The sequence below is a fragment of the Clupea harengus genome, chromosome 1 (genome assembly GCF_900700415.2).
Source record: "Clupea harengus chromosome 1, Ch_v2.0.2, whole genome shotgun sequence".
NCBI classification, from domain to species: Eukaryota; Metazoa; Chordata; class Actinopteri; order Clupeiformes; family Clupeidae; genus Clupea; species Clupea harengus.
Genome location: NC_045152.1, coordinates 18,261,964 through 18,286,519, shown reverse-complemented (window position 1 = coordinate 18,286,519; position 24,556 = coordinate 18,261,964). Strand labels below are relative to the sequence as shown.

Below are 24,556 nucleotides of genomic sequence, written 5' to 3'. Positions count from 1 at the left end.
ATAAATACATCTGATTTTCAAATGGTGTAACTCATTTTTGAGAATACAAGCAAACCAAGAAGGTGAAGTCCTAACACACACACACACACACACACACACACACACACACACACACACACACACGTGTGAACTCACGCAAAATAAAATAGAAAAAAAAAATAGAAAAAAAATAAGGAAAATAAAGCATTCATGAACTATAAGTGCATGTATAAACGATTGTAAATACTGCACAATATGTAATAAGCAATACAATAACACTCTTATATTTTGAATATTAGATAATCATTTGTAATTACAGTAGTTATTACATCATACGTATAAAATATATCAGACTGGAATAACAACACTGCCATTCAAAATTGTATGTCCTTTCAGAGAGTCTCATGTCTCCTCTCTCTAAAGTATTTTCTGTAGTTTTCTCAACGAGGAGAGCTGCCCTGTGGCAGAGCCAGGGCTAGTCCAGGGGGAAGTCACATGGGTTCTGGGAATCCCTTTTGGCCCTCAGGTACAGGGCGAGGAAGTCCCTAAACCTGGGAGCACAGCCAAGCCAGGCCTCCCCAAAGTGCTCTGCGCCGGTGAAGAGGAACAGGCCGTCCCCCGGCCTCACCCGGCACTCCAGACGTGTGTGGATGTGCCCGTGCCAGCTGGGCGCCAGGACGCCGGCCTCCCGCTCAAACACCCCACTTCGCTGACGATACACCCGGCCACCCCACACCTCCACCACTGACGTCCGCCGCTCTGCATCGTGGGATACGTTCCGGATTGAGCCACGAATGACTAGGGTGCGAAGAGAAGCCATAGATTAGACGTTACATCACACATTTCACAACACCATGGAGAAAATGGAGATAATCAACTCGTGAATTTCAGACCGAGAAACTACTACTTGTGGAAAGACCTTAAATGTAGGATCTCACCCTATTTTCTCTTTCTATCCATTTATACTTTCATAAGCTTGCTATTTTGCCTCATTAGGGGCTAAAAATGGCCCCTGATGGTGATTTGGGAGATGAGCGGGCTTAAGGTCAGGCAGTCAATAGAGCCAGTTCAAAGGGCTCATTTCTTCTGGTTGGCTGCTGCTATCCATGTCCCTCCTTTGTGTGAGCCAGAGCCCATATATCTGTCACACTCCATAGCCCAGGCCTGGCCGTAGGGCTCTGGGAATTGACCAGTGCTGTGGCCAGCTGGCAGATCTCTGTTAAATACATCAGGCTGTGACTACAAGTGTGTGGAAAAGTCGGTGCAGGTCGTGGTTTTTAAGTCTGAGAGAATAATAAAGGACCGGCCTGAAAAAGAATGTTCCTTAACCTAAAAATGACTTTCGCTCTCTTTCAGTTGAGAGCTGTGAAATTTTTGCGTGTGCAATTTTATTCTTCCTGTACCTTTAGAATTTGGGAAAAAAATTGTTACAAAACACTAACTAATGACAGATTCATCATACCAAAATCACTGTTGCAGATGGCCAGCAAAAGTTCTGTGTCGTTGCATGGTTGGCAGGCAGCTGGGAAGACAGAGAGAAAGAGAGAGAGAGAACATATAAAGCTCTATACAACACTTAAATATCTCCTTTAACCTTCAGAACTTTTCAAAAAATTCCATACTCAAGTTGTCTGAGCTATCTGTGGGTATTAAAAAGGGGGAAATAGAACAGTGTACTGATAGTTAACAAAAGCACAAGATATTTGTTTACATGTTGAAAGATAAATGAAACTTTTGGGGAGATAAGCACCTGTTAATGGGGAAGAAATGGTGGAGAAATGAGAGAGAATCTCAGTCTTAAAAAAAGGCTGGTCAAACACCAACTTTGATTCTCCTTGACCTCCATTATTGTGCCACCATTGTGCCGTCTAAATTGGATGACTCCACCCAGACAGCTAACTGGCTGGTAAAGTAATCTATTGGTATTCACCTCAGACCCCCTCCCAACCCCCAGTTACTAGGTGGGCATGTCTGTGGCTTTGGCTTTTATAATTCCCACACTGCTTGTTGGAATCAAGCAGCAAACAGACACAATGTTATGGCATTTCTGGAATCCATGAGATATTTGCCGTTGCTGTTAATCTAGGAGGCCTACTGACCCTGTGCCATACTCATCAGCATCTCTCTTTATCCCCTTTGGACGTCTGATGGAGAGACACAACACTGAAGAGGTGGATTGGAATGCTGTTAAAGGATGGAATGCTGGGGGAACCAAATGTGCAGTGCATGGCATGTTTTAAACACACTAATGTGTTCAAAACTGGAGATGAACAGTTATCTTCAAACGTCTTCGCAGATCTCTCCCTGGTAGAAAAAATGACCCTTAACACTTAAGTGGATAAGAGTAATTTATTATACAATGGAAATAAATGAATGCTAAATTGCAACAGTTTAGACAGATGCCATTCTGTTAACCTACCATGCAGGGGCTCACGGAGCCTCGCAGCGGAGCTTCGTTTTCTCAGGAACTCGAAGTGGAAGCCCACTATCCGGCGGCTGATATCTTCTTGTGGGTTAGCCTGAATGAAAAGCGCCGATTTCTGGCGTCCATCAGTACGAAAACAGTGCACCTGCTCCGGCTGTTCACCGTCAGCCATCAAGAGGTCCAACTCCCCGGTGCGCTCAATAAACAGACTAGCTCCGCGAAAGCCACGGAAAGGTTTGATGCAGACAGCGGTGTGCTGCGCCCTTGCAAGGATGGGTTCCAGGACCACCCGCAAGGCGTGACTGGGGTATATCCATTCTACCGACCCCTCGGGACAGTGCAAACGGACTTGCTGCACCGCACGCAAATTATCGTTCCGCATCAAACCACTGAAAAAAAAACACGCCAATAGTTCACACACTGGTGATACTCAGACTGACACACAAATTGCCATTCCTCTGAGGCATCCATTTCATATAAACGAGCAGTTCTGAGTCAGATAGACTTAATGACGATTGGTTTAAATTCTTTACAAACAAAATCAATATTGACACTGCAATCAATTAGGTCAACAATAGACAATTCATTGAAATAACCTAAATACACTGCCAGAGTGTGGACTCAATGCAAATATGTGCATTTTCTTTTCTGTGCTCAAGATGAGAGAGCAATATAATGATACATACTTGGAGCTATATCATTATACATCAAAACAAAACATCTCGACGTTCACAACACATTTACAAAACGGCCATGGTCTTACCTTCCACTCCAATTGCACAAGTCAGATTTGCCGGAAGAAAGCAAACAAAGAGCTTGCAGATAATGTAAAAATTTGTTTTTTAGAGACATGCCAAGAGATTGGAGAGCATGCAGCCTCGCTGAACACAGAACATATAGCCAAGTCAACGTGTCTCTTCCGTCTAGTGCTGTTCATGAATTGATGTTCTGTGAGGCTATTGGCGGACTCAAGCAACCCCCCAGACCCCCCCCCCCCCCAATGAATAATGAGATCAGGAAACCTTGCCATCACACACCATCAAATGAAACAGTTTGTCATCGAGTGGAGTGCAGACACTGAGTCACAGTTATGCTGGTGTATATAAAATACACACATTTCTTCTTCCAAACACTGTGTCTGTTTGGCTTATAGTTTTGTTCATACGTTTGTCCAATAAGTCAGACTGAAATAAGCAATGAAAGGAGATACGATTTGATACGTTTATCCTCTCCAAGCATATATGGGCCAATACTTTCTGTTTGAAAAACTAAATTTGAGACATTGAGGCGAATTTTAGCCCACCATTCATTTGCCCGGCCAGTGAAGACGTCTAGGGACACACGAATTCTTAGCGACCTCTAGAGGGATAAATACAACACCGCCTATGACGCATAATAGGGTTAGCGACAAGTCTTGTCGCCTTGGTGTGTATTGTATTTTTTCCCCGGAAAAAACATGCAGAAACGGAATTCTGCGGGGTGGAATTCATTATATCAACCTTATAATTAATCATATTTTATGGATAATTTCTTCTGATTCACCAGGTTTTTTTAAGGCCTTTGAGGCCGTCAGGCGTATCTGACGTTAAAAAACTATAACGTGACAAATGTACGGGTATAGAAGACTTGGGATACTGTAGTCAACTTCTAAATCTTCTCTTGCACACATTCGGGCTGCAGGAATCGTGTTATTTTTGGACAAAACACATGACAGACCTTCTCATGGCCCCCGTTCAGACATACTATCAAGTCTATTCTGTGCCAAACATTCATGCTTTCAAATTTAAAATCTACTAAATTTCCAGCTGTTAACAGTTTACCCAACTGTTTTACAGCTGGCGACAGAGCTACACAGGGAGCACATAGATATATAAACTAAATCCACGATTAAACGTTTTCCAAGAAAACCCATTTATATATAATTGTAGGCTACATAAGGGTAGACTTCGCGAGATATAAGGTAATGCCATGAGAACATGAACTACTAGGCCTAATTAGTCGTAATAATCTTGTTTAGGCCACTGCAATAGACCGACGAAAAAAAAAAGCATGTGTTTAAACCAAACCTCTAAAACACATATTTTAGCCCGGATTTATTGGTGATTCCTTTGTGTCTAAAGGGAGTTTACTAGTGGCATATATGGGGGGGGGAGAGATTAAAGGCACCGCAAAATGTAACGTGCCTGATCTGTCCGATGATAGTGGACAATTCCAGATAAATGGTTTATTCTAGGGCTATTTGTCCATGTTCGAAGACGTAGGCTGTACTAGGTTTTTGCAAACCTCAGTTTATGAAGGCCTATAAAATTCGCTGGAATCATTACTATGTAAGCCTTGATTGTATGTTATGTTAATGGAATAATCGTATATTAAAATTGTTATTATTATTAGCCTAGTATTAGTAGTAGTAGCAATAGTATTAGGTTTTTTGTATTGGCCCTAGTTCAATAAAATATTTTTTCTTCATAAAAAAAAAGCATAATTTAAAGTAAATAAAAGCTGGGCAATGTATAACGCCAGCCCTACTCGGATTCACCTTCCGTACAAAAATAAATAAAGTATGCTAAATACATAAATAAATTCATTGTCATTTAAAAACGGACAATTCTTACCTTTTACATATCAATTTACAGCTTCCGCTAAATGTAATTTCAACATTAGGAGAATAGGGTTGTCACTGACCTTGCCATCGGATCTCGATAGAAGTTTTAACATAGCACACATGGCTCTTCACGACCAATTATTTGAAGAGAGGTCTACCCATAGGCCTGATTTAACTAAACGAATAAACTTTTAGGTCAAAATGCAGTTACTCACATTTTCGTTAAAAGATTAAAAAAAAAAAAAATTCTATATTTAGCTGGATTTTATGTTAATAGGTCTGAAAGAAATACAAAAAAGACAAGCTTCTTCTGCTCAAAATGCAGTTATTTCCATGCTACGTTAAAAAACCAACAAACTTCAAACTCCATCATACGAAATTAAAATCAAACGGGTTGAGATGAGATCCTTTGCGTGTTACATAAATCGCATACGAGTAGCAATGGACACACTACGATTCATCACCAGGCTAAATAAACACGAATGACCGCACAACAAATCGATAATCTGGACCCACAATTTGTGCTTTAATACAGTAACACCTTTACAGCGCTGGTACACAATGATAAGGTCATATAACTGAAGACAATATAAGAATATGAGAATATTACTCGTCAGCCTAAATATCATTTGAATAAAAGTGCTCGTTGTTACAAGTTAAAGAAAATTAATAAAGTTGTCAGTAGCAGTGTACACAAGGGGAAATAAATGAACACTCAATCTCAAACAGATTAACTCACTAAAAAAATAACATTTTCCATAGAAAAGGTCAATGTACACGTAAAGGTAGATACATATTTACACTATGCATGACTAAGATCTATGTAAGCTGTACAAGTGCGAAATTGATAGAAAATTAATAATGATAAATCAGCTTTGAAATCAAGCAGAAAAGGTGCAATGTCTATATACATGGTCGATAGGCCTCTATACTCATGTCAAAGCGAAGTCAACTCATTTTTCTCTGAAAAAGCCTTTGTCTGTAGTACTTTCTTTAATGGTAACTGTTAAAAAATTACTCGTAACATCTGTGACAACAACTTTCTCCATGTTTGAGATGGATGGACGCCAGGATTCATTAGACTGATCTCCAAAAATACTCGGCACTGGTTGTTTTGAACCAGACTGTTCAGTCTCTAACTCATCATCCTCATATGAATGAGGCCTGCTTGGATTGTGGCCTTTCGACTGCTGCAATGTTTCACTTGAACATTCCTTAACAGTTCTGTGGCCCTGAATATCCTGTCTTGGTTTGCTGAGAGCAGACGCCTGGATAAGATGGTAACCGCTGGTTGCAGCCACCATCGTTTTTTTAAAGTTCGGTTTAAATCTTTCAGTCATTTGAGTAACGCTGCAGTCTGACATTTCACCTTCACGATGACCATACCTTCCCATTTTAGAAGTGCCGTAGGCAATCTGCTCGTCTGACCTCCTCTTTGAGACCTCTGTGTAAGCGCAGCTGCTCGCATTAACGTTGAACCTTAACTTAGGTTTTGGCCCTCTTTTCTTGGGTGTGCTCACAAAGCTGTCAGTAACTCTCATAGGCGAACCGGTTGGTCTAGGTCTTCTCTCCAACTCCTGCGGTCGGACACTTTCTCCTCTGTTGACGGTGCTTGGTGGAAATATTGTAGGTACCACAGTACGTAGACCCTCACGCGCTCTTGGAGTTATGACAGGTTCAGCAACAGGATATGAAACATGCATTCCTCGTGACATCTCTCTTCGGAATTCATATGATTTTCCTTTAGCCTTTGCTCTTGCCTGTAAATAACAAAAAACATATAAATAACATAAAAGATCGAATGAATGCAAGAAGATATGGACGATCATTTTAATGACAACATATTAGACACCAACAAGAAGAGTAAAATGGACTGGAAAATAACATTGGTGTAATAATAATCTGCCATGAAATTTACTCTACATTTTTTATTTTCAACGTTGTTAAACGTATATTTAATGTGTTACGGATTGGGGATTGCAGGGTTTAATATCACATGACATTAGTGAAATGTGGCTTTCTGTCCTCTATTTACTGAGGTTTATAAGGAAATACTTATTGGATAAATCATCAATTATCTCGACCACCACCACCACCCATGCAGTGTGGATTGTATGTTTCAGAGTTCAGTGCCATATCAAATAATATTGCTCACCTTCATCAAGAAAGTTTCAGGTTTTGGACCTCTCTTTTTCGGTCCATAAAGCTCCCGTTCACGTTCTCTGCAAATACGTTATGGCAATAAGCCAAAGTTAGAACTACGTCTCGTAAAAAATACTAATTCAGGCACTGACTTTCCCTCCATGCAAACACATGGTCGTAAACCACAAATAGGCCTCCAAATGTGACAGCTAACCACCAAACGTTAACATTACCTCTCTTCGAAAGCGGCAAAGAGACGTTCGTCCAAAATATTTTCTTCTGGTTCCCATGTGCTGTATCTGCATCGAAACGTTTATGCAATTGGTAAATTACATGATGTGGTCACGAGCAATTTAATGCAAATACCCTAGCTTCATCAGAATATGCAATAACCATATGCTCGTGGTAAGCTAGCGGACCGAGAGATGCTAACGTTAGCTTCATTAGCTAAGCCAGCATCAAGGAGAACTGCACGCTTACATTTTAGGGGCAGCATAACCCAAGTGTAGCTAGCAAATGTAGCTACATACACGGATATGGCTTAGTCCAGCTAAGCTAAGATTTGCTAGCAAAGGCTTGCAAGCTATCTGGCTAGTTCTGTACACGTCTTGTCAAATGTTAGCTTACTAGCCATTGCAATAACAACGATTAGCTGGAACCCGTTATAACTAGGGTAACGTTATGCTTGCTGACTAAAATTGCGTAACAGCGTTCATCACTAATACCACATAAAGCAATTAGTTGACTGTCAGCCAACATTACTCACTTTTGAGACCAGCCTTTCCATTTCACCAGATATTCCATCCGACCCTGCATGATGAATAAATAAGAGAAAATAGCGACAGACACATCACATATTGAAATCGAAGGCACAGCTTAAGATCAAAATGACATTCTGTTCTTTATTCCAGCAAATATTGACAAAAGACTGTCATACTCGTCTTATGCGCCGTTTGATTATGGATTCGGCCGCAAAGACTCGCTCTCCGACCGCGGATAGCTCCATGTTTACTTCAGTGTCGCAGCCCTTTAGCTGGTCTGGTATATCTCCCTTCTCGCCACCTTTGCCTCTGTGCTTTCACCCAGCCCATAATACTCAACCGAACGTCACTGGGTTGCCATGAGAACCGGTGTTTTAGGAACATTTGCGCTACGCCCATTGGTTCCGCTGCAAGAAAGGAGGGGTTTAGTGTTTCCACAGGAAATGACGAAATTAAAATCAATCTTCGAAAACAGTTTTTGATCATGTTGTCCTTAATGTTTTTTTGTGTATTTGATTTCATTCATTTACATGCATTTTAAGAATTTCTGTAAAATATGTGTCTTTGTTTGGTGTATTTTTAATCCACTCGTCTAAGCCATATAGCCACAAATGGTCGGCTGGTAAATGAATATGATATTCCTTATATATAGCTACACAGCCTTGTCCGGTTGCCCAAGGTAAAGGCTTGCCTTGATCATTTTTGAGTCTCCAGGCTGCATCCTGTCAGTCAAATGAAGAAGATTCATAATCAAATTATAGAGATTCGGCTTATGGAAATGTGGAGGCCATCACTGGTGGGGATGTTGCTGGTATACGGTACAAAAAGGAAAAAGTGAAAGGTGTAAACGTTTCTTTTTTATTAACATTTGATGAGCTAGGCTAATTTATGGATCAATAAAAAAAAAATCACATTTTTTGGGGACTAAATAAAAACTATAGAATATCATCATGTGAAAAATCATCATACCTTAGCGTTCCTTTCATTTATTTTCTTTCTTTCTTTCTACATTCTTTTTAATAGCCTGCTACGGCACAGCGATCTTCCACAAGGAGATAGGCTGATCAAAAGGTAAAAATGAGCCAGCATCAGCCTCATAAAGTATTTTCGTACAGATTATTCTTATTGTGCCTAACCCTGTCTAATAGAATATTAGCCTACAGTGAAATCAAATGTATACAAATATATTTATATTTTCATGTAATACTAACAATAATAATAGCAACAACATCAATAATAATAATGAAACGTGATATAGTTATTATTTTTATAAAGTTGAAAATAGCCTATCAAAAGTCACATTTTAATGGGATGAACAGTCACAATTTAGCGTAGGTTGTCATTGGATTATGATTTGCCCGTTTCTTGGATTTACTTTGAGAATTTTGCAGGAGACTGTATTGCTTCTGTTTTTTGGCTGGTCGGGTTATTAGTTTGCCCTATTTATTTAGAAAGGAAAGAGCTTGGATAGCGAGAAAGATGTTTAGGAGAAGCCTAACAATAATTTTGATTTATTAATCAGAATTGATTTAAATAAATGTGATAAAAAGCAAGTATATCAGCCATGAAATCTTAAATAAATTAGCCAACAAATCACATCAGCCTTCGTTTGGATGTGAAATTCATATATTTAAATAAAAGAAAATTAAAAGAGTATTAACAATAGACGAAAGATAATATGGCATTTTTTAAATAAACGAATGGATTTAATAACATATCCTTTACAACAGTTAACTTGGCGAGACCACATCGCCAAACCTACCTTTACACATCATTTACAGTTGTTAAGAAAACTGACTGATTGTGTAGGCTAGGTTTTAGTTAGTTTAGTTTAGTTTAGCTGTATATATATTTAAAATTTCGTCTCTCACCCGACTTTAGTAAAGGATTGAAGTTCATTTCAGATCATATAAGCATAACTGAGTTAGGCCTAGCCTACATTTATAGTTTTACTGTTTTCAAAGATGTTTTAGTTTTACACACAAAGAGGGTCCTGCATAAATAAATATATACAAAACCATTTCTTTGTGTTTTTCATGTTGTTTTTCGGGACAAGGTGGTTTCACAAGCCTATAGACGCATTGTGCGCGGCTGTTGCGATGGCAGAGGAACAAAGAGACAAAGACGACTGCATCGTCTATCCAAAGAAACAATTGTGAATTAAGAAATGTTTTTAAATGTTCACTAAATGAACCAGGTCGTGGTCCCTAGGCTGGCGATAAGTAGGCTAAATTTGCGGCGAGAGGCAAGATGTGAGAAATAGGCTGCTCGTGATTGGCTTTGGCATGTCTGCAGTGCAGCACTGCTGCGACCACATATGGTTAGCCTGCATAGTGCGAGTTGTTAAAATATCATTGGTTCTCCTGTATCTGGGCAACTGCTATGATCTAGCATTGGCATTGGCTGCAATGAGACTGGGTTTGGTGGAGGATGTTTCCATGCATAACCTATCCAAATACTCCAATTACACGCCCGCCGTTGGACATTTTCAGAAATAGCACTTACAGACAGGTGTGAAATATATGACTTCGATCAGGCCCGGAATAATGGCCTGATATTTGGTCCTCCATGAACCACACATTTGAGGGTTTGGTTTCTAATTTTGTTGGATTGTAATAGGTCACTGATCGTGATGAATTTAAAAGACGATTTCGGTTACGGTATGTGATCCCTAAAACGGTCAGACTAAACGGCAGAATAATTTCATCTAGGTGTGCTGTATCCAACCGCATTAGGCGACATCTCTATTGCTCATTACCACTTCTCATTTTCTTTCAATATGTCAACTGGCTATGGAGAGTGATGTTGCACCATGTTTGTTGTGTGCCAAAAATATGATTAATTTTAGATGATGTTACATTCATCATATATTGCCCTTCAACTTCACACGTGCCAAAGAAGTATACCAGTCCTCGTTAGGCTATAGTGAAGTTAAACATGAAGAGATTGTGTAATGCCACGTGTAGCACATCAGAGAAGACTCTGAAAAAATCATAAAAGTTAGTAATTCCAGGCGCTGATAACCGATTCCGTGTGATCAGGGGGAAAAGTGATGATTTTAACTGATTTCCATTTACTTTACATGTCATTTACATGTGGGCAGGCTGCATTAGTGATGTCCCAGTCGGGTGAAATTGAACATCAAGCTATTTATTATTTACAAAATCTTTCAAATTACTTTACAAACTGCATGGGAATAAATTGCTTGTTTAACCTATTTATCCTGTTAGTCAGGGTCGAAAGGGAATCTCAGATTAGGGTATTTATGGGCCATTCAAGGGGTAGAATAGCATATTGAGTTGAAAGATGTCCTTTTATGATTGGAAGACACAATTAACTTAATACCTTTACTCTTATTCTTTTGTATTGTGTGGGCAACCTCAAATAATTCAAGATTCAGAAATTAATCAACAGTGGATGCAACATTTATTTAGAAACTAGGAACCCATATTTTTGTGTACACATTTATTGAAACACCAACTGAATATGGTCACATAACTGGAAATACTTGCTGAAATGTGGAACACTGTCAGTTTAAAGTTATATGGGATAAAAGCACTTCCCAGATAAATAGCCTAAATGCAGATGTAGTTACTTGTTGGCAAAAGCAGGCCTCGGCATATCTGAAGATTCCAGGCAGGTAGACTATAGTGCAGGTTACGTATAAGGTTTCGTTGATCTTTCTTTGGAAAACGTATAGAGAAGTCTTCTTAACATATAGGGAAGTCAGTTCGAAGAGGCTTAAAAGAAAGCTTATAGCCATGACAGATTTAGCAAGTTACAGTTTAGCAAGGATGGTTCCTTTGGTACTGTGGGAGGAGCATGTTTTGAATCAGTCTTGTCAATTAGTAGTTGAATCAGTAGTCTATTAATCATAGCCGTGTCTGTCAGTCAGCCTTCACCCCTACCCAGATTAATCACAGCTGATTGAGAGCAATGTCTGTGGGCTGTCATGGCGTTTGAAACAAACAAAGGTCTATTCACAGCAATTAAATGGTGAAAATCAAGTATGATTACAGGAGGAATGTTTCATTTAATTTGTTTTTTAGTTTCCTCCTTTTCAGTGTATGGAGATCCTTTAGATGTGTTTTCCTTCACCCTCTCTTTCTCTGACCCCTCACTGTAGTGCACCTAAAAATACATGGAACTTTCCGGAGTGGCCATGGCAGGCCCAGGGGAAGCTGTAATGACTGGGTTGTTTCTTTGAATCTTCAGCCATTTTCATCCATTCACTTTCAGATATGGCTGTTAGATTAAGATGCCTTCAAAAACAGGCAAAGCAGCTATTTTAAGTGAAGCATTGAGTGCCTTGTGCCTAATCTTTGAAAATACCTTTCCACTCAAAGGTTGTATGTATTCCTCAACATGTCTGGTGATTCTATGTGTATTATTCCCTGAATTATGTGTTTATGTTTACCAACGTGAATAGGTTTGACTTTGAGTGCCCATAACTCATGATGAGGTCTTTGCATTTGCGCACATGATTATATTCATTACAAACCTATTCAGGCAATTGCAACAAAATTGTATGACAGCAGATACAGTCTATAGTGGACAAAGCTCAATAGCGTGTGTTTATGTTTAAATTGTAGGACAGCAGATGCAGTCTATAGTGGACAAAGCTCAATAGCCCCCCCCCCACACACACACACACACCAGAGCAAAAAGTGAATATGTCCATAGTCAAACACTCAATAACACAAACACAGAAAAAGTTCTTTAAAATGCTTTTTAATGCACATTTTTAATGCATGTTTGCTCTTTCACAAAAAAAGTTGTAGTTAATAGAAAAATTGTGCATATATAGGAGAAAATTCACAGATGATTATTTTGTTGACTACATAAAAGAGCAAGCTTTGAGCTGAAAATATAATTTATTACCCCAACAGCCATCATTACTTACACTCAGTCTTCAAGAATCCATTCCAGACATTGTGGTTTACTCCGTTGTACATATGCACAAGGCGTAAGATGTTTCCATGTACGACATTCAGCCATACTTAAAGAGAAAAAACTACTACTATTAACCTCCTCTTGTGTTTTGCAAGTATGTAGCCTGATGCTAGAGAAATACCTATGTGGAGACCAGATCATAAAAATAGTATGCTTGTTGACAGATTTGCATTATATGGTTATTCCTGACACTGTTATGTGTTCTATTGGTTCCTGGGAATCCAATGGACTTGTTAGCTTGTGCTGATCGTTTGAAAGGGGTACCACTCCATCTAGTGTCTTAAATGCCCCAGACAGATATCACATGAAAAAGACATTAGTATTAGATGACAGGAGTTGCAGACAGCTCAGGTGAGCGTGGGAAAATATGCAGCTGATTTCACAATATCTCAAACATGAGGGCCCCACTTTAAAATAAGTGGTGGGTTAATTGTTCTGTGTATTAGTTCATTACCAATCAAGTTTGTCTGAACCAAGAAAATAGCTTTGCAAAATTTCTCTCTGAGTAAAAAATGATCACTTTAAATCGTACTGACATATTTCTCCAACAGGCATCGTTATTTACCACTGTTGTTTGTAAGCTTGGGTACATAAGTGCTTTTTTTCAGTGAGCCTTAAAATACAATGTAGCTCACTGACTCAAACCATAATTGCCATAATTAGGTGCTTTGAATCTTTAGCAATGCAGCTTTAAGTACATGTTTCAACAGTCATATACAACCATATTAAACACTCAAAATGAGGACACTCCTCTGATTCTGCATCTAGCAGCAACGTGTTTATACATCATAGGTTATACGTACATATGAGCCTTTTTTGTACATGCTTTACATATTTACAGAAAAGAAAGAAAACTCCACAGTGCTGTATTCTCACTGACTGTCAGATCATCTAGATGGAAACATATTCCTTAAAAGTCACGGTGAGGCAGTTTGTGGTGATATCAGTGATGACAATGTTGCCCTGAAATGGTTTGAAATGGGTCACAGGTTCCTCTGGCCTCTTTGGAGTCTCAACTGACTGTTGCTCAGAGGTAGGAGTTTCCACAGATGGCTCTGTCTGTTTTGGAGACTTCCAAAAGCTCAGATCAATGGGTTCCTCAGGGTTGGTGTCGGTGAACTCACTAGAACCGTTCCTCATACACTGGTCACCAAGGTGTAGGTTCATGGGTTCACTCTGGTAAGGAGAGGACATTGCACCGGGGGCACTCGTGCTCCTTGAGCACAGGAATCTTTTACAGTCTGACCCACGCTCAGGCTCCGATAAGGTCCGCTTCCGATCATTTGGGATTGAATGGCATCTGCTTACCTCCAGTGGGGCACCTGACGCAGAGGTGGGTTTATTTGTAAGCTGTAAGGGTTGATCGACTTTGGTATTGAACTGACCCTCAGAAGTATCCATTCTGCAATGCTCCTCAACAGTTATCTTTTCCTTTGGGAATCTGTGCTCTTTGAAGGACCTTGCCTTTTTATTATCCAGAGTGTGACCTCTAGTGTCCTTTTCTGCTATGCCGTTTTCCTGGTTTAGGTGGCTCGTGACCTTGGCCTGCTGGTTTATGTGGCTTGTGACCTTGGCCTGCTCTGGGTAGTGGTCTGTGCTGCTGGTCTCAGGTTCTCTACCCTGATGGGGAGACCTTGAAGGGTCTCCATTGGCCAAGTCCGTTGATGTCACATTGCTGTCCATGTACTTACTCATGACAATAATTATTCTGCCATTCTTGTTTTTGTTCTTGATTATCTTCATCTTGCTGCTGACGGCACTGGGGAGGCTGCCTTCTTTTGGGCTTGTGTTGGGCCTCTGCTCTGGTTGGCTTGTGTTGGCTGACGGTTTCTTTGGTTCCACAATGAGATCTTTTACCTTGCTCAGGCAACCAGTGTCTTTGTCCCGGACCCACTTCTGCTGCAGGGCCGGGGGCAGGCTCCAGCTCGGAGGGCCCTGAGGTTTTGTGTCTTTCACCTTAGCAAACTGCACATCATACATCTTAGGGTCTGGTTGGTAATGATGGTGTTTTTTGCTATTGAGCTGGTAGAAGTATTTCTTTTTGCCATGTATCTGAGGCTCTGCTGAGGCCTCTTGACAGTTAGGCAGGTATTGGTGGTGCTTCTTGCTGTTCAGCTGGTACTGCTGGGGTTGGGAGCGGTGCAAGGGAACAGAGTCTAGCTTGATTTGGTTTTCCTCATCTTGGGGTGAATCCTGAAGGTTGGCGAGGATGCTGGATCTTCTGGCAAATGCAGGGAGCTGAAATCACACAGTTACACCATTAGGTGCCTCTCGTATTGCTCACAAACACAGTGAAGTGGTTGTTAAACAAATTTGCAAATGCAAAACCTGTTCAGGAACTGCACTATCGCTAAGAACCCTTGGCCCTATCTGTGGTTGTATTAGAATAACCATATATGGTTGAGGAAGACAAACTGTATAAAATAATCATTTAAACCATTAAAGGAGATAAAAGTTCTAAAAGTATGCCTTTAAAAAGGATCCATGGCATGCCATGAAACATTACTGAACAGTGACTTCATTATCAACATCAACTGAACTATTAACCAACGTTTGCCCTTTGTTTGGAATTCACATGAAAAGCAAATAAATACGGAAATTTGACTTGCCTGGACTAACAGATGTTTTGGCTTGGGTCCTCGTTTGCGGTATCCTAACAGCTGCTCATGCCTCTCTCTGAAAACCATGTTAAGCAATTAACTATTAAAATACATTGCAGGTAAACATCCACAACCATATAACAAAGCAAAACGTATACGTTGAGTTTGAAGGTGTAACAAACTATCGTTTACCTTTAGCCCCAGGAAGTAAACGGCTCGGATTAGAGCCTGTTACAGTCGTTTAATATGTAAGTCAATTTTAATTGCAAGACAATGCTGGAGGGTGATGTCTCCTCTCAGAGATGCAGTGAGCCTATCATCGAGCCCCTCCTACCATGCCCATATAAGGTCATAGATAATCCCCTCCCCCTCACCGTTCAGTACACTCTTGAGTACACACACACACACACACCGTTCATACACACACTCCTCACCTGTTTTGAAATGCCACCAGAAGCCGGGGATCAAGAATGTTTTCCTCCGGTTCCCACGTGTTGTATCTACAGAAAGCAGGAGAATCGTCGTGACAATCAAATTACACCTTTGCTCATCCAATGACCATATAAGGCTCTACTTTAAACGTTGCATCTTTGAAAACATATTTACGGCATAGATGATGTTCACAAAAAGAGCCCTAGAAGCATTTAACCATAGCAACGATTCCATACATGGCTATTACATTTAGGGAACTATTGCACAGTACAGGAGGCCATTTTAGTATTACAGTTTAACGTGAATTCACCAGCTAAGCAAGAGCACTTAAACCGCGAGAACATGGCAGAACACTCCCTCTACATACACTCACAAATTAGTGATGGAATCCATGGATGAGACCACTCCACTTGCGCCTCCCCATTTTTATTTTCAAAAGGAAAACTGTAAGTGGACCCATGGCTGCTCGTCGGCAAAAGCGTGTGTATGTCTGTCTGAGTGTGTCATGAAGCAACGAACGACTTACTTTGGGGACCATCCTCTCCATTTCACCAGGTACTCGATTCTGCCCTGTTCGACAAGAACAAACATTCAGTGAGCCTGCATGATTAACCTCACGCACAAAAACAGGCATACCAGTAGCTCATAACATGCATTAGCCTTGCTATGTCTGCTCTCTTATAGACTATTCCTTGTTGGCGCTCAGTTTTTACCCTCCGTATGCGCTTCTTCTCGATTCCCTCCACAGCGAAGACGTGTTCGCCGACGGCAGGTAGATCCATTCCCGCTCGGATGCGATTGTCGACAGCAAGCGGTGCAGATGATAAAAGTCCAATATTGTGAACGTTGTGGCGTGCTGTGTTTATTTTACTTATAGTTTATGCGTAGTCCCCTGTAAGATTTTTTTCCCTTTAGCCCGCCCTCTCCCGCTGTTCGCCAACTGTTCTCTCTTCACTCTCTCTCTCCCTCTCTCTCCTCCACTCACTCTCTCACGTTAGGAGGAGTCCTTGCCAGCTATACGCGACCAGATATGTTCAGTGGTGTAGCCACAAAAAGTAGTTCATGCAATTGATGGATTACGTCACATCGTAGCAGCCATGGTGGGGAGGGACTTGGTTGAACATGGTTAGTTGCAGTGCACAACAGTGATAACCAAATAGGATATGCAAGTCAAACTTTTAAACATTTCCCTAGCATGCCATTTATCTCGGGAAACAGTTGCAATGGTCATATGTGTCATTGCCTTGCCCATAGAATACAGTGCCAACGAGTGAATACGCCAACAATATGCCTTTGCCCAAAATTCAGTTGTTCTTGAAATGGGCACCTCAGGGAGAAACATTTTGTATTTTCCCAAATCAAGATGATGAATAACGCGTAGTTGGTTATTTTGGAATCACAGCCTGACCTATGATAAAAAAATATATAGTGACAATGGTTGGTAGGCTACACACTCACATGGTGTGTGTATGGGAACTATATGGAGGTGTGGAACATAAATTAATTTATGCCTATTTTAAATAACATTTAAATGCAATTGTTTGGTCAACTATTAGTATATAGCAGTCTGAAACACTATTAACGGTATTTAAGATATACAATTTGGAATAAAATCTGGTCGGATGTGCTGTTTAATAGAAGATAATTAGATATGTTTCGAGTATGCCCATGCTACTGTTTGGTCCCAGTGTCTGGGCTTATATGAAAGAGATGAGATGACGTCTTTAAAGACGAGATGTGATTTGTTTGGTGGTGGTGAGAAAAGCCGAGAAGAGCCGGGGCCTACATGGCCATAAAATCTAACCGTAGACCGAAAATTAGCCAGTCATTTGGAAAATAAAGGGACAAATCACATCGGAATTAAACATCTCGGTGCACTTTCCCTTTACAACCCATTGTGAAAGCTATGGGAGCCTCTTGTAGGCTACCATTCCCCTGTGAAAGCCAGCGAACACCAGCTGGCTGCGTACAAATTTGGCCGGAGTCTGAATACTCCAGCTCCGCTATTACAATTATCTGTCGTGCTCAATGTCAGCCATTATGCTGGAAAAAAATGTCTACACCGTGCATGCACGCATAACCTTGAATAACTTGACATTACGTTCGCTGCCATTCCGGTCTCTATCGTTCTTTTGAAGACATTTCTGTTTGCAGTGTTTGGTATAGTGTAATATAAGAAGTGACAGTGAAATTCAAGCTGTTTTCCGCCAAACGCACTCTGCAGCGGAGGGGTTAAAGCTCGTGGCGGCAACAGCCAGCCTATGAAGAGCTCTGCGCGAAAAGGCGCTGCTCTTCCTTATATGGACATGAAGAAGAGGGGGTGAAATATCGCGCCAGCCTGAAATTAATGCCCATATTAAAAGACGATCAGTCAAATAAGCAACGCCTGGGTGATTATTCCCATCAAAGAACCTCGCATCAGATCTATTTAGTCAATGTATTATCTCTATCGCTACTATCCTTCGCCCAGCTCACAGGAAAATACCAGCCGCTACAAATGTATCAGTCGGCATTTCCCTTCTTAGTAAGACATAATACAAATATTTATGATCCATATGACTCACGTAGCCAATGGTATAACTATGATCCATATGAATTCTACAGATAACATAGCTTTGTCGTGGAGTTGATTGATACCTGGTGGGCTATCCAAACGAAGCTGTTGCGTCTTTAATATTTACAGATAAACAGAGTAACATAAATAGGCCTAAAAACGAAAATACTGTCGATGGTGTGCGGTCTATACTGAGTTTCACGATGACTGTGGCGGCTTTGGGTGCACCGGAATGCTGAACACAGTTCTATTTCATTGATTAGTATGTCTTCACATTTCCCTCGAATCAAATGGACCAGAATTACTGGTCCATTGCTCGGTCAGCAACTATCGACCTTATTTTTATCGGTCAACGATGACTATAGAACTATAGCTCGCAAACAGGTATGAAGTAGATTACATTCATTCTTTTAAAACATGGGTACACGTGTCTTTATCTACGCACTAAAATCTTACATTTTCAATAGCATTAACAGCATGGGTGAACACATCAGCAATTCAACCGAAAAAGCAAGGCGAGAACATCTGGAACAGTTTGAATATGCCATGCATTATCAGGTTAAATTATCTGTAATTTTATTTCTGACAGCCAAAATAGCCCCTCCTTATTTAGGCAGTATAACCTCACTGCAACAACATTTCTGAGAGCTTCGCCTTGGACACTTCCATTTATGGTAAATGCAGCTTCAGCTTACCCTGGATCATCACTGGAACCTTAAGAAAGTATTTGCTTCCAACCAATACAATAAAATACACAAACATTATAAGAACATTGTAGCCTATTTTACAAAATATCCAAAGGTTGAGACCTAATTAAATAAATAACACAAATTGTTCCTTTTGTAAAGATTAAGTAATTTATTAATTCATGAGTTTTGCTGCTTGTTACCGGGTAGAGAAGACTAGGCTACCCTCAAGACAGATGCAAAACAGTACCCTCACAGCCCCTATAGAGCTTGTTCAAGCCTTCCTTACGTGATACAAGCTCAGCAAATAAAAAACCTGATGTGGAGAGGAGAGGAGTGGATAATAGTATGACTGCATTCACCATTATACCCAGCATGCCAAGTGGAGAGGGTCAGTGGGGTAAAATGGAGGAAGGAGGTCATTCCACTTTTCAAGTACCCCAGAGGAAGACTAGGCTAGGATGAGACAGCTGCACATTGTCTGTGTAGCAGAGTTGCATTGATGAACATGATTACGGTCCAGAAAGAAGTCACTGGCACTTGGGCAAATGTAAATCCCAAATTATAAGGGCAATGGGGCAAATGCAAATCCTCTTCGCAGGCCTGTCACCCTCTCTCAAATGCGGATGTCACATTTATATGAATCGTCCTCTTTTGTTTGATAATTTTTGTATTTGCCATGGAGTGTATTGTGACAGTTCAAAGACTAGGAAATGCCGTTTTTGGTGTCACTGTCAAGGCCATTGTTGCCCTGGCGAGGGGGTCCTCTGTGGCAAATCTGCGCTCCACCCTCCAACCCCCACTTCTCAGAGAGAGAGAGGGAGAGGGAGAGGGAGGTGGAAGATGGGGGTTGGGCTTCCCTGGGGTGCAGATCTGGCTGTGCTGCAGCAGCGGACCTGTCAATACAGTTTATTGACCACTGTAGACTCTGGATGCCAGCCTCTGATTTCAGTTTTAAGGCCATTCCTGAGGTCATTATGGTGGTTGTACAATCTTAGTACCAGTTCATGTGATGTGTTTGGAGGGTGTGTGTGTCTGTGTGTGTGTGTGTGTGTGTGTGTGTGTGTGTGGTGAGGCAGAGTGTGTTACTGTGAATCTCTCTGTTTGCACACTGCCCCTTTCAGCTGCACAGTGTCTGTAATGTAAATCAGCGCTGGCCTTTTCCCAGAGTTCTGAGCACTCGTACTTCTATGGGCGAAACGAGGTTCTGCCTTCTCTTCCCAAATAGCCTCTCTTGTGCAGAGCCCATTTGCTTTTGATTTTTTTTTGATTTTATTACGTTTTAATTTGCACTCAGTGCCAGAGAAGGAAGGAGTTTTCTCAAGGACAAATTTGACATGCAGCAAAATACATTTATGCACAGTTAATACAGTCATTTCGCTTTTGCAAACAGTAAAGAGCGATAGTTGTCATTGCTCTAAATGGAGGCTGAGCAGTTGAGTGTAATGGGGACCATATCTCTATCAGCCTCTAATCAGAGGCATGGAGGGGGAGAGGAGGCAGGAGGCCAACTCCAGTGTCCTGGTCCATCTATATGGAAATAACATGGCTCTGAAATCCTCCCTGTAATATTTGTCACTGTGTAGCTACAGTGACCACAGAGCTTCAAGGAGAGAGCTTTGAGAGATAAGGATGCCGTCCACGTTAGATGGGAAGAACAATAGAGTCTTGGAGATTAAGATCAAATCCATGCACATAACGCATGTGATTTAAAACGCTTTTCCTTTTTGCCATGAATGTTAAGTATTCACTTAAAGCAGAGAGTAATTCTCTCTTACTGAATAACTGAGAAATGTGGCATTAAGCCACACATATTTATGCATTGGCCCTACTAGGCTAGGTCACTCTGGGCTTATCGGAGTGGATTTAGGCCACATTATCTGTTTTCATGCCTGTGATATTGCCTGCTCAGACACATCTGATGTTACTGCAGAACAGGTGGAGAGGGCAGACCACAGACACTCACCATTGTCACGCGTGCTTTGCAGCAGCTCACCTGTGACGGCTCACTATTCACACCAGGACAAACAGATCAGTGGTGACCGCACCATGTAAGCAGTCAGCATTGAGTGTGACTTCGAATCATCTCCAAGGGAAAGCATCTCACAGATATACTCACAATGCAATGTCCAGGTCTGTAGAGAGCCATTTTAAAATAAGAAGTCATCATTTACTGGCAAGTGGGAGCTAGCCATTTCATTTTCTTAAATTTAATTTATTGGGAATTTATAGCACATGCCAGGATGTGATGGTTATTTAAGGGGAAGGATATGGATTTTTTACCCCATTGAACTTAATGGGAAATCAATACCTTAGCAGATTTGTGTAACAAGGGTTTCACATGCATACTCCTTGGGAACATATCAATTCAAAAGCAAATGGCGCGATTGAAATGTTACGTTTAGTTTTGTTTTGCCATATTGTGTTCCCACCAGCTGGGAACCAAAGTTTAGATGCAGCCAGATGAGTCAGTGTGTCCTCCAGAATGCTGCGTCTCACAGCACTGCAAAGATCACCCAGAGCACAGCAGGGTGGAGCTGTTTTTGTTGGCTTATAGTGTGTGTGTGTGTGTGTGTGTGTGTGTGAAGAGTGAGTGTGTGTGTGTGTGTGTGTGTGTGTGTGTGTGTGTGTGTGTGTGTGTGTGTGTGTGTGTGTGTGTGTGTGTGTGTGTGTGTGTGTGTGTGTGTGTGTGTGAAGAGTGAGTGTGTCCATGCATGTTTGAGAGGGAGAGAGGCAGCATATTCTCATGAATGTCTGCCAACACACTAGAGAAAGCACACTCCTGCTGACTTATGACAGCACGCCGACCTTAACCCCCCCCCCCCCCCACCACACACACACACACTTCCATGTGCTGAACTGCTGCCCTCTCAGCCCAGCTCCACTGCTCACAGATTAGCGTGTCATTACGCCTCTTTAAAGCACTGCTAGCCTGGTATTCCTATGTGAAATATAGACCACTAGCCAGCCTCTCAGACCTGCCACAGTAATGGCTGAGCAAGGTAGCGGCAGTTAGAGGGGGGGTGGGGGGGGGGTGGGGTGGGGGGTGGGGACTGAGTAGACATGCACTGGTGATGATGGATCGCTCTGACTCAGGTATGATGCAAAAACCTGCAACACATTGTCCATTGTCCATTGTTCTTCCCTCTCCGCTGGGCTGTCCCTCCAAGCCTCTCTAAGCCACGCTAAGCCCTCTGCTGCCTCTGCTGTCTGCGCGCACGCCGGCCGGAGAAGCGCACTCCCTGGCCATGATGGGGGTCCCTCAGCTTCTGTCCTTTCCAACGGCCAAAGAGTCGGAAAGTAAGCGTGTGCAGCACAAATAAACAATCAGTGTCAAATACGCTAGTATCTTTTAGCACTTTTGTCTTTTGTGATTTTCTTTTGCATATCTTGAATGTGACAGTTGAACCTCTTGAGCCACATTCTACTGATATTTTGATGAAAAATAGTTAACAGCATCTCTACAAAAATGTGAAAGAACAAGGACCATGGAGTATGGTTGAGTCTATTAGCCAATCCAGTGAATTCACAATTCACCCCCTTCTTATAGCTGCATACCTCAAAATAACAATTGAGAGAGAAATAATAATCAATATTTCCATGTTCTTGATTTGAGAGTGAGCCATAACCACCACTAGTTGGGTCTGCCTCTGTATTCCAGTCCACAGCTCATCAGACATTAAAGTCAATGTTATAAAATAGGAGACATGAAGTTTTTGGTGCAGCTTCCATTTAATTATTGAATGTTTTCAGCAATATTTCTATTATTTTTCAACCATGCAACCACTTTTCACTATCAGTGTCTGTTTTGCTCATGTGAAATCAAATTTGACTCATTAGTATTCCATTTGGATCATAAATGGCTTCATTAATATCATAAGAAATGTAAAATCCATTGTGCAAAAGAGATGCATTTGTTTCAGTCTGCCCTAAAATGTTTTTGTGTAATGAGAAATTGCTCAGAACATGCTGCTTAAATTAGCGGAGGTATTCAATTATTGACTGGGAAATGCAAAAGAGATTTGTAATAGCCTAATCTTTTATCTGGTCCTCAGGAATAACCGGCCTGCATCCAATCAATCAGGGGTGTGTGCACTTCATTCTTCTGATGGCTGTTGAGCTTTGTAATGTATGTCGAAATTCCAAAATTAATATACTTCCCTGAGCCATATATATTTCCTGCGACTGCACAGTGTACACAGAATGAGCGGGCCATGGTGCATCACTGAATACAGACGAAGGTCAACAGGGTGTAGAGGAGCATTTCATCTGGTGCAAGCATGGCCCGGCACATGAAAAATTCACACGGAGAGGGAATAAAAGCGCCTTTGCCGGGCTGCATCCAGAGACTTCCACCAGACCACGCGGGTGAAATCTTATTAAAATGCACTAAAGCAAATGAGGTTTTGGAGGCAGCTTGAAAAATGATGCATATAATCTGTTTTTCTCCATTTCATTTCACCAGGGTTTTTTTTTCTGAGTGGAGCTTTTGAGATGTGTGCACTATGCCCCTCCCCCTCCCCACTACCCTATCCCGCTCCCCAGCCCCCTCCTCATCATTAATATTCATTGGCCATTGCTCGCTCCCTCTCGCCGCGAGCAGGTATTGTTATTACGGGGATCCCGACTCTCTGGAGTGTGAGCCCACACAGATGCAGCTCAGAGAGAGAGAGATAGAGAGAGGGAGAGAGAGGCATGCTGAGATGCTCAGAGGGAGAGAGAGAGAGAGAGGCGTGCTGAGATGCTCAGAGGGAGAGAGAGAGAGAGAGAGAGAGAGAGGCGTGCTGAGACGCTCAGAGACAGAGAGAGAGAGAGAGAGAGAGAGAGAGAGAGAGAGAGAGGGAGAGAGAGAGGCGTGCTGAGATGCTCAGAGGGAGAGAGAGAGAGAGGCGTGCTGAGACGCTCAGAGACAGAGAGAGAGAGAGAGAGAGGCATGCTGAGATGCTCAGAGGGAGAGAGAGAGAGAGAGAGAGGCATGCTGAGACGCTCAGAGACAGAGAGAGAGAGAGACAGGCTTGCTGGAAGAGAGGGATGCAGAATAGGACACTGTGGGAGATTTGGAAAATCTTAAAATCGTTTTTACTATTATTGCTATGTCATTTTATATATTTCAGTTTTGTCTGGCCCTTTCTGCATTCTTTTGTGCATTTTGGTCCACGAGTATTTCACACCATTACAACATTGGGAATTTGTAATGTGCTGTTCTATGATGGATGCAGACAGGCACAGTCATCCTGGGATGCAGGGCTGCACCGTCAGAGACCTGCAGAGACACCCGCCATGGCCACAGCTCAGTGCCGTGCGTCACGCTAGGTAGCGAGTCCCACCGCAGAACAGCAAGACAGTGACTCACCTTGCCCAGTGGCACCACCAGCCGAGTTCCAAACAGCCACTTAAAACATTAAGAGCTCAGAGCACCAAG

At 41.6% G+C, this 24,556-nt stretch overlaps 3 protein-coding genes across 3 annotated transcripts; all 3 read right to left on the bottom strand.

Moving 5' to 3' along the window:
- Positions 1-122: 122 nt before the first annotated feature.
- Positions 123-4,513, bottom strand: LOC105891562 (meteorin-like protein). The gene is made up of 4 exons (XM_031579092.2): positions 3,168-4,513; positions 2,399-2,793; positions 1,442-1,501; positions 123-777 (listed from the first exon to the last, which is right to left on the bottom strand). Exons 1-4 carry the CDS (start codon positions 3,254-3,256, stop codon positions 455-457), a joined length of 867 nt encoding a protein of 288 aa, XP_031434952.1. The 5' UTR covers positions 3,257-4,513; the 3' UTR covers positions 123-454.
- A 998-nt stretch (positions 4,514-5,511) lies between these two features.
- Positions 5,512-8,254, bottom strand: cbx8a (chromobox homolog 8a (Pc class homolog, Drosophila)). Its single transcript, XM_031569442.2, has 5 exons — positions 8,086-8,254; positions 7,915-7,958; positions 7,382-7,447; positions 7,162-7,228; positions 5,512-6,766 (listed from the first exon to the last, which is right to left on the bottom strand). Exons 1-5 carry the CDS (start codon positions 8,152-8,154, stop codon positions 5,960-5,962), a joined length of 1,053 nt encoding a protein of 350 aa, XP_031425302.1. The 5' UTR covers positions 8,155-8,254; the 3' UTR covers positions 5,512-5,959.
- A 4,682-nt stretch (positions 8,255-12,936) lies between these two features.
- cbx4 (chromobox homolog 4 (Pc class homolog, Drosophila)) lies at positions 12,937-16,965 on the bottom strand. The gene is made up of 5 exons (XM_012817544.3): positions 16,608-16,965; positions 16,421-16,464; positions 15,897-15,962; positions 15,472-15,538; positions 12,937-15,100 (listed from the first exon to the last, which is right to left on the bottom strand). Exons 1-5 carry the CDS (start codon positions 16,674-16,676, stop codon positions 13,754-13,756), a joined length of 1,593 nt encoding a protein of 530 aa, XP_012672998.1. The 5' UTR covers positions 16,677-16,965; the 3' UTR covers positions 12,937-13,753.
- Positions 16,966-24,556: the final 7,591 nt, after the last annotated feature.

Excerpts from the sequence above, each read along its gene's own strand:
- cbx8a (XM_031569442.2), bottom strand. The coding sequence starts at position 8,154 with ATGGAGCTATCCGCGGTCGGAGAGCGAGTCTTTGCGGCCGAATCCATA. Across the intron at positions 7,448-7,914 it reads TGGAAAGGCTGGTCTCAAAA|ATACAGCACATGGGAACCAG; the intron begins GTGAGTAATGTT and ends GTTTCGATGCAG. Across the intron at positions 6,767-7,161 it reads CTGAAACTTTCTTGATGAAG|GCAAGAGCAAAGGCTAAAGG; the intron begins GTGAGCAATATT and ends TGTTATTTACAG.
- LOC105891562 (XM_031579092.2), bottom strand. The coding sequence starts at position 3,256 with ATGTCTCTAAAAAACAAATTTTTACATTATCTGCAAGCTCTTTGTTTG. Across the intron at positions 2,794-3,167 it reads TTGTGCAATTGGAGTGGAAG|TGGTTTGATGCGGAACGATA; the intron begins GTAAGACCATGG and ends TTTTTTTTTCAG. Across the intron at positions 1,502-2,398 it reads GCTCCGTGAGCCCCTGCATG|CTGCCTGCCAACCATGCAAC; the intron begins GTAGGTTAACAG and ends CTGTCTTCCCAG.
- cbx4 (XM_012817544.3), bottom strand. The coding sequence starts at position 16,676 with ATGGATCTACCTGCCGTCGGCGAACACGTCTTCGCTGTGGAGGGAATC. Across the intron at positions 16,465-16,607 it reads AGAAGAAGCGCATACGGAGG|GGCAGAATCGAGTACCTGGT; the intron begins GTAAAAACTGAG and ends CTTGTCGAACAG. Across the intron at positions 15,539-15,896 it reads CTGGTGGCATTTCAAAACAG|AGAGAGGCATGAGCAGCTGT; the intron begins GTGAGGAGTGTG and ends CATGGTTTTCAG.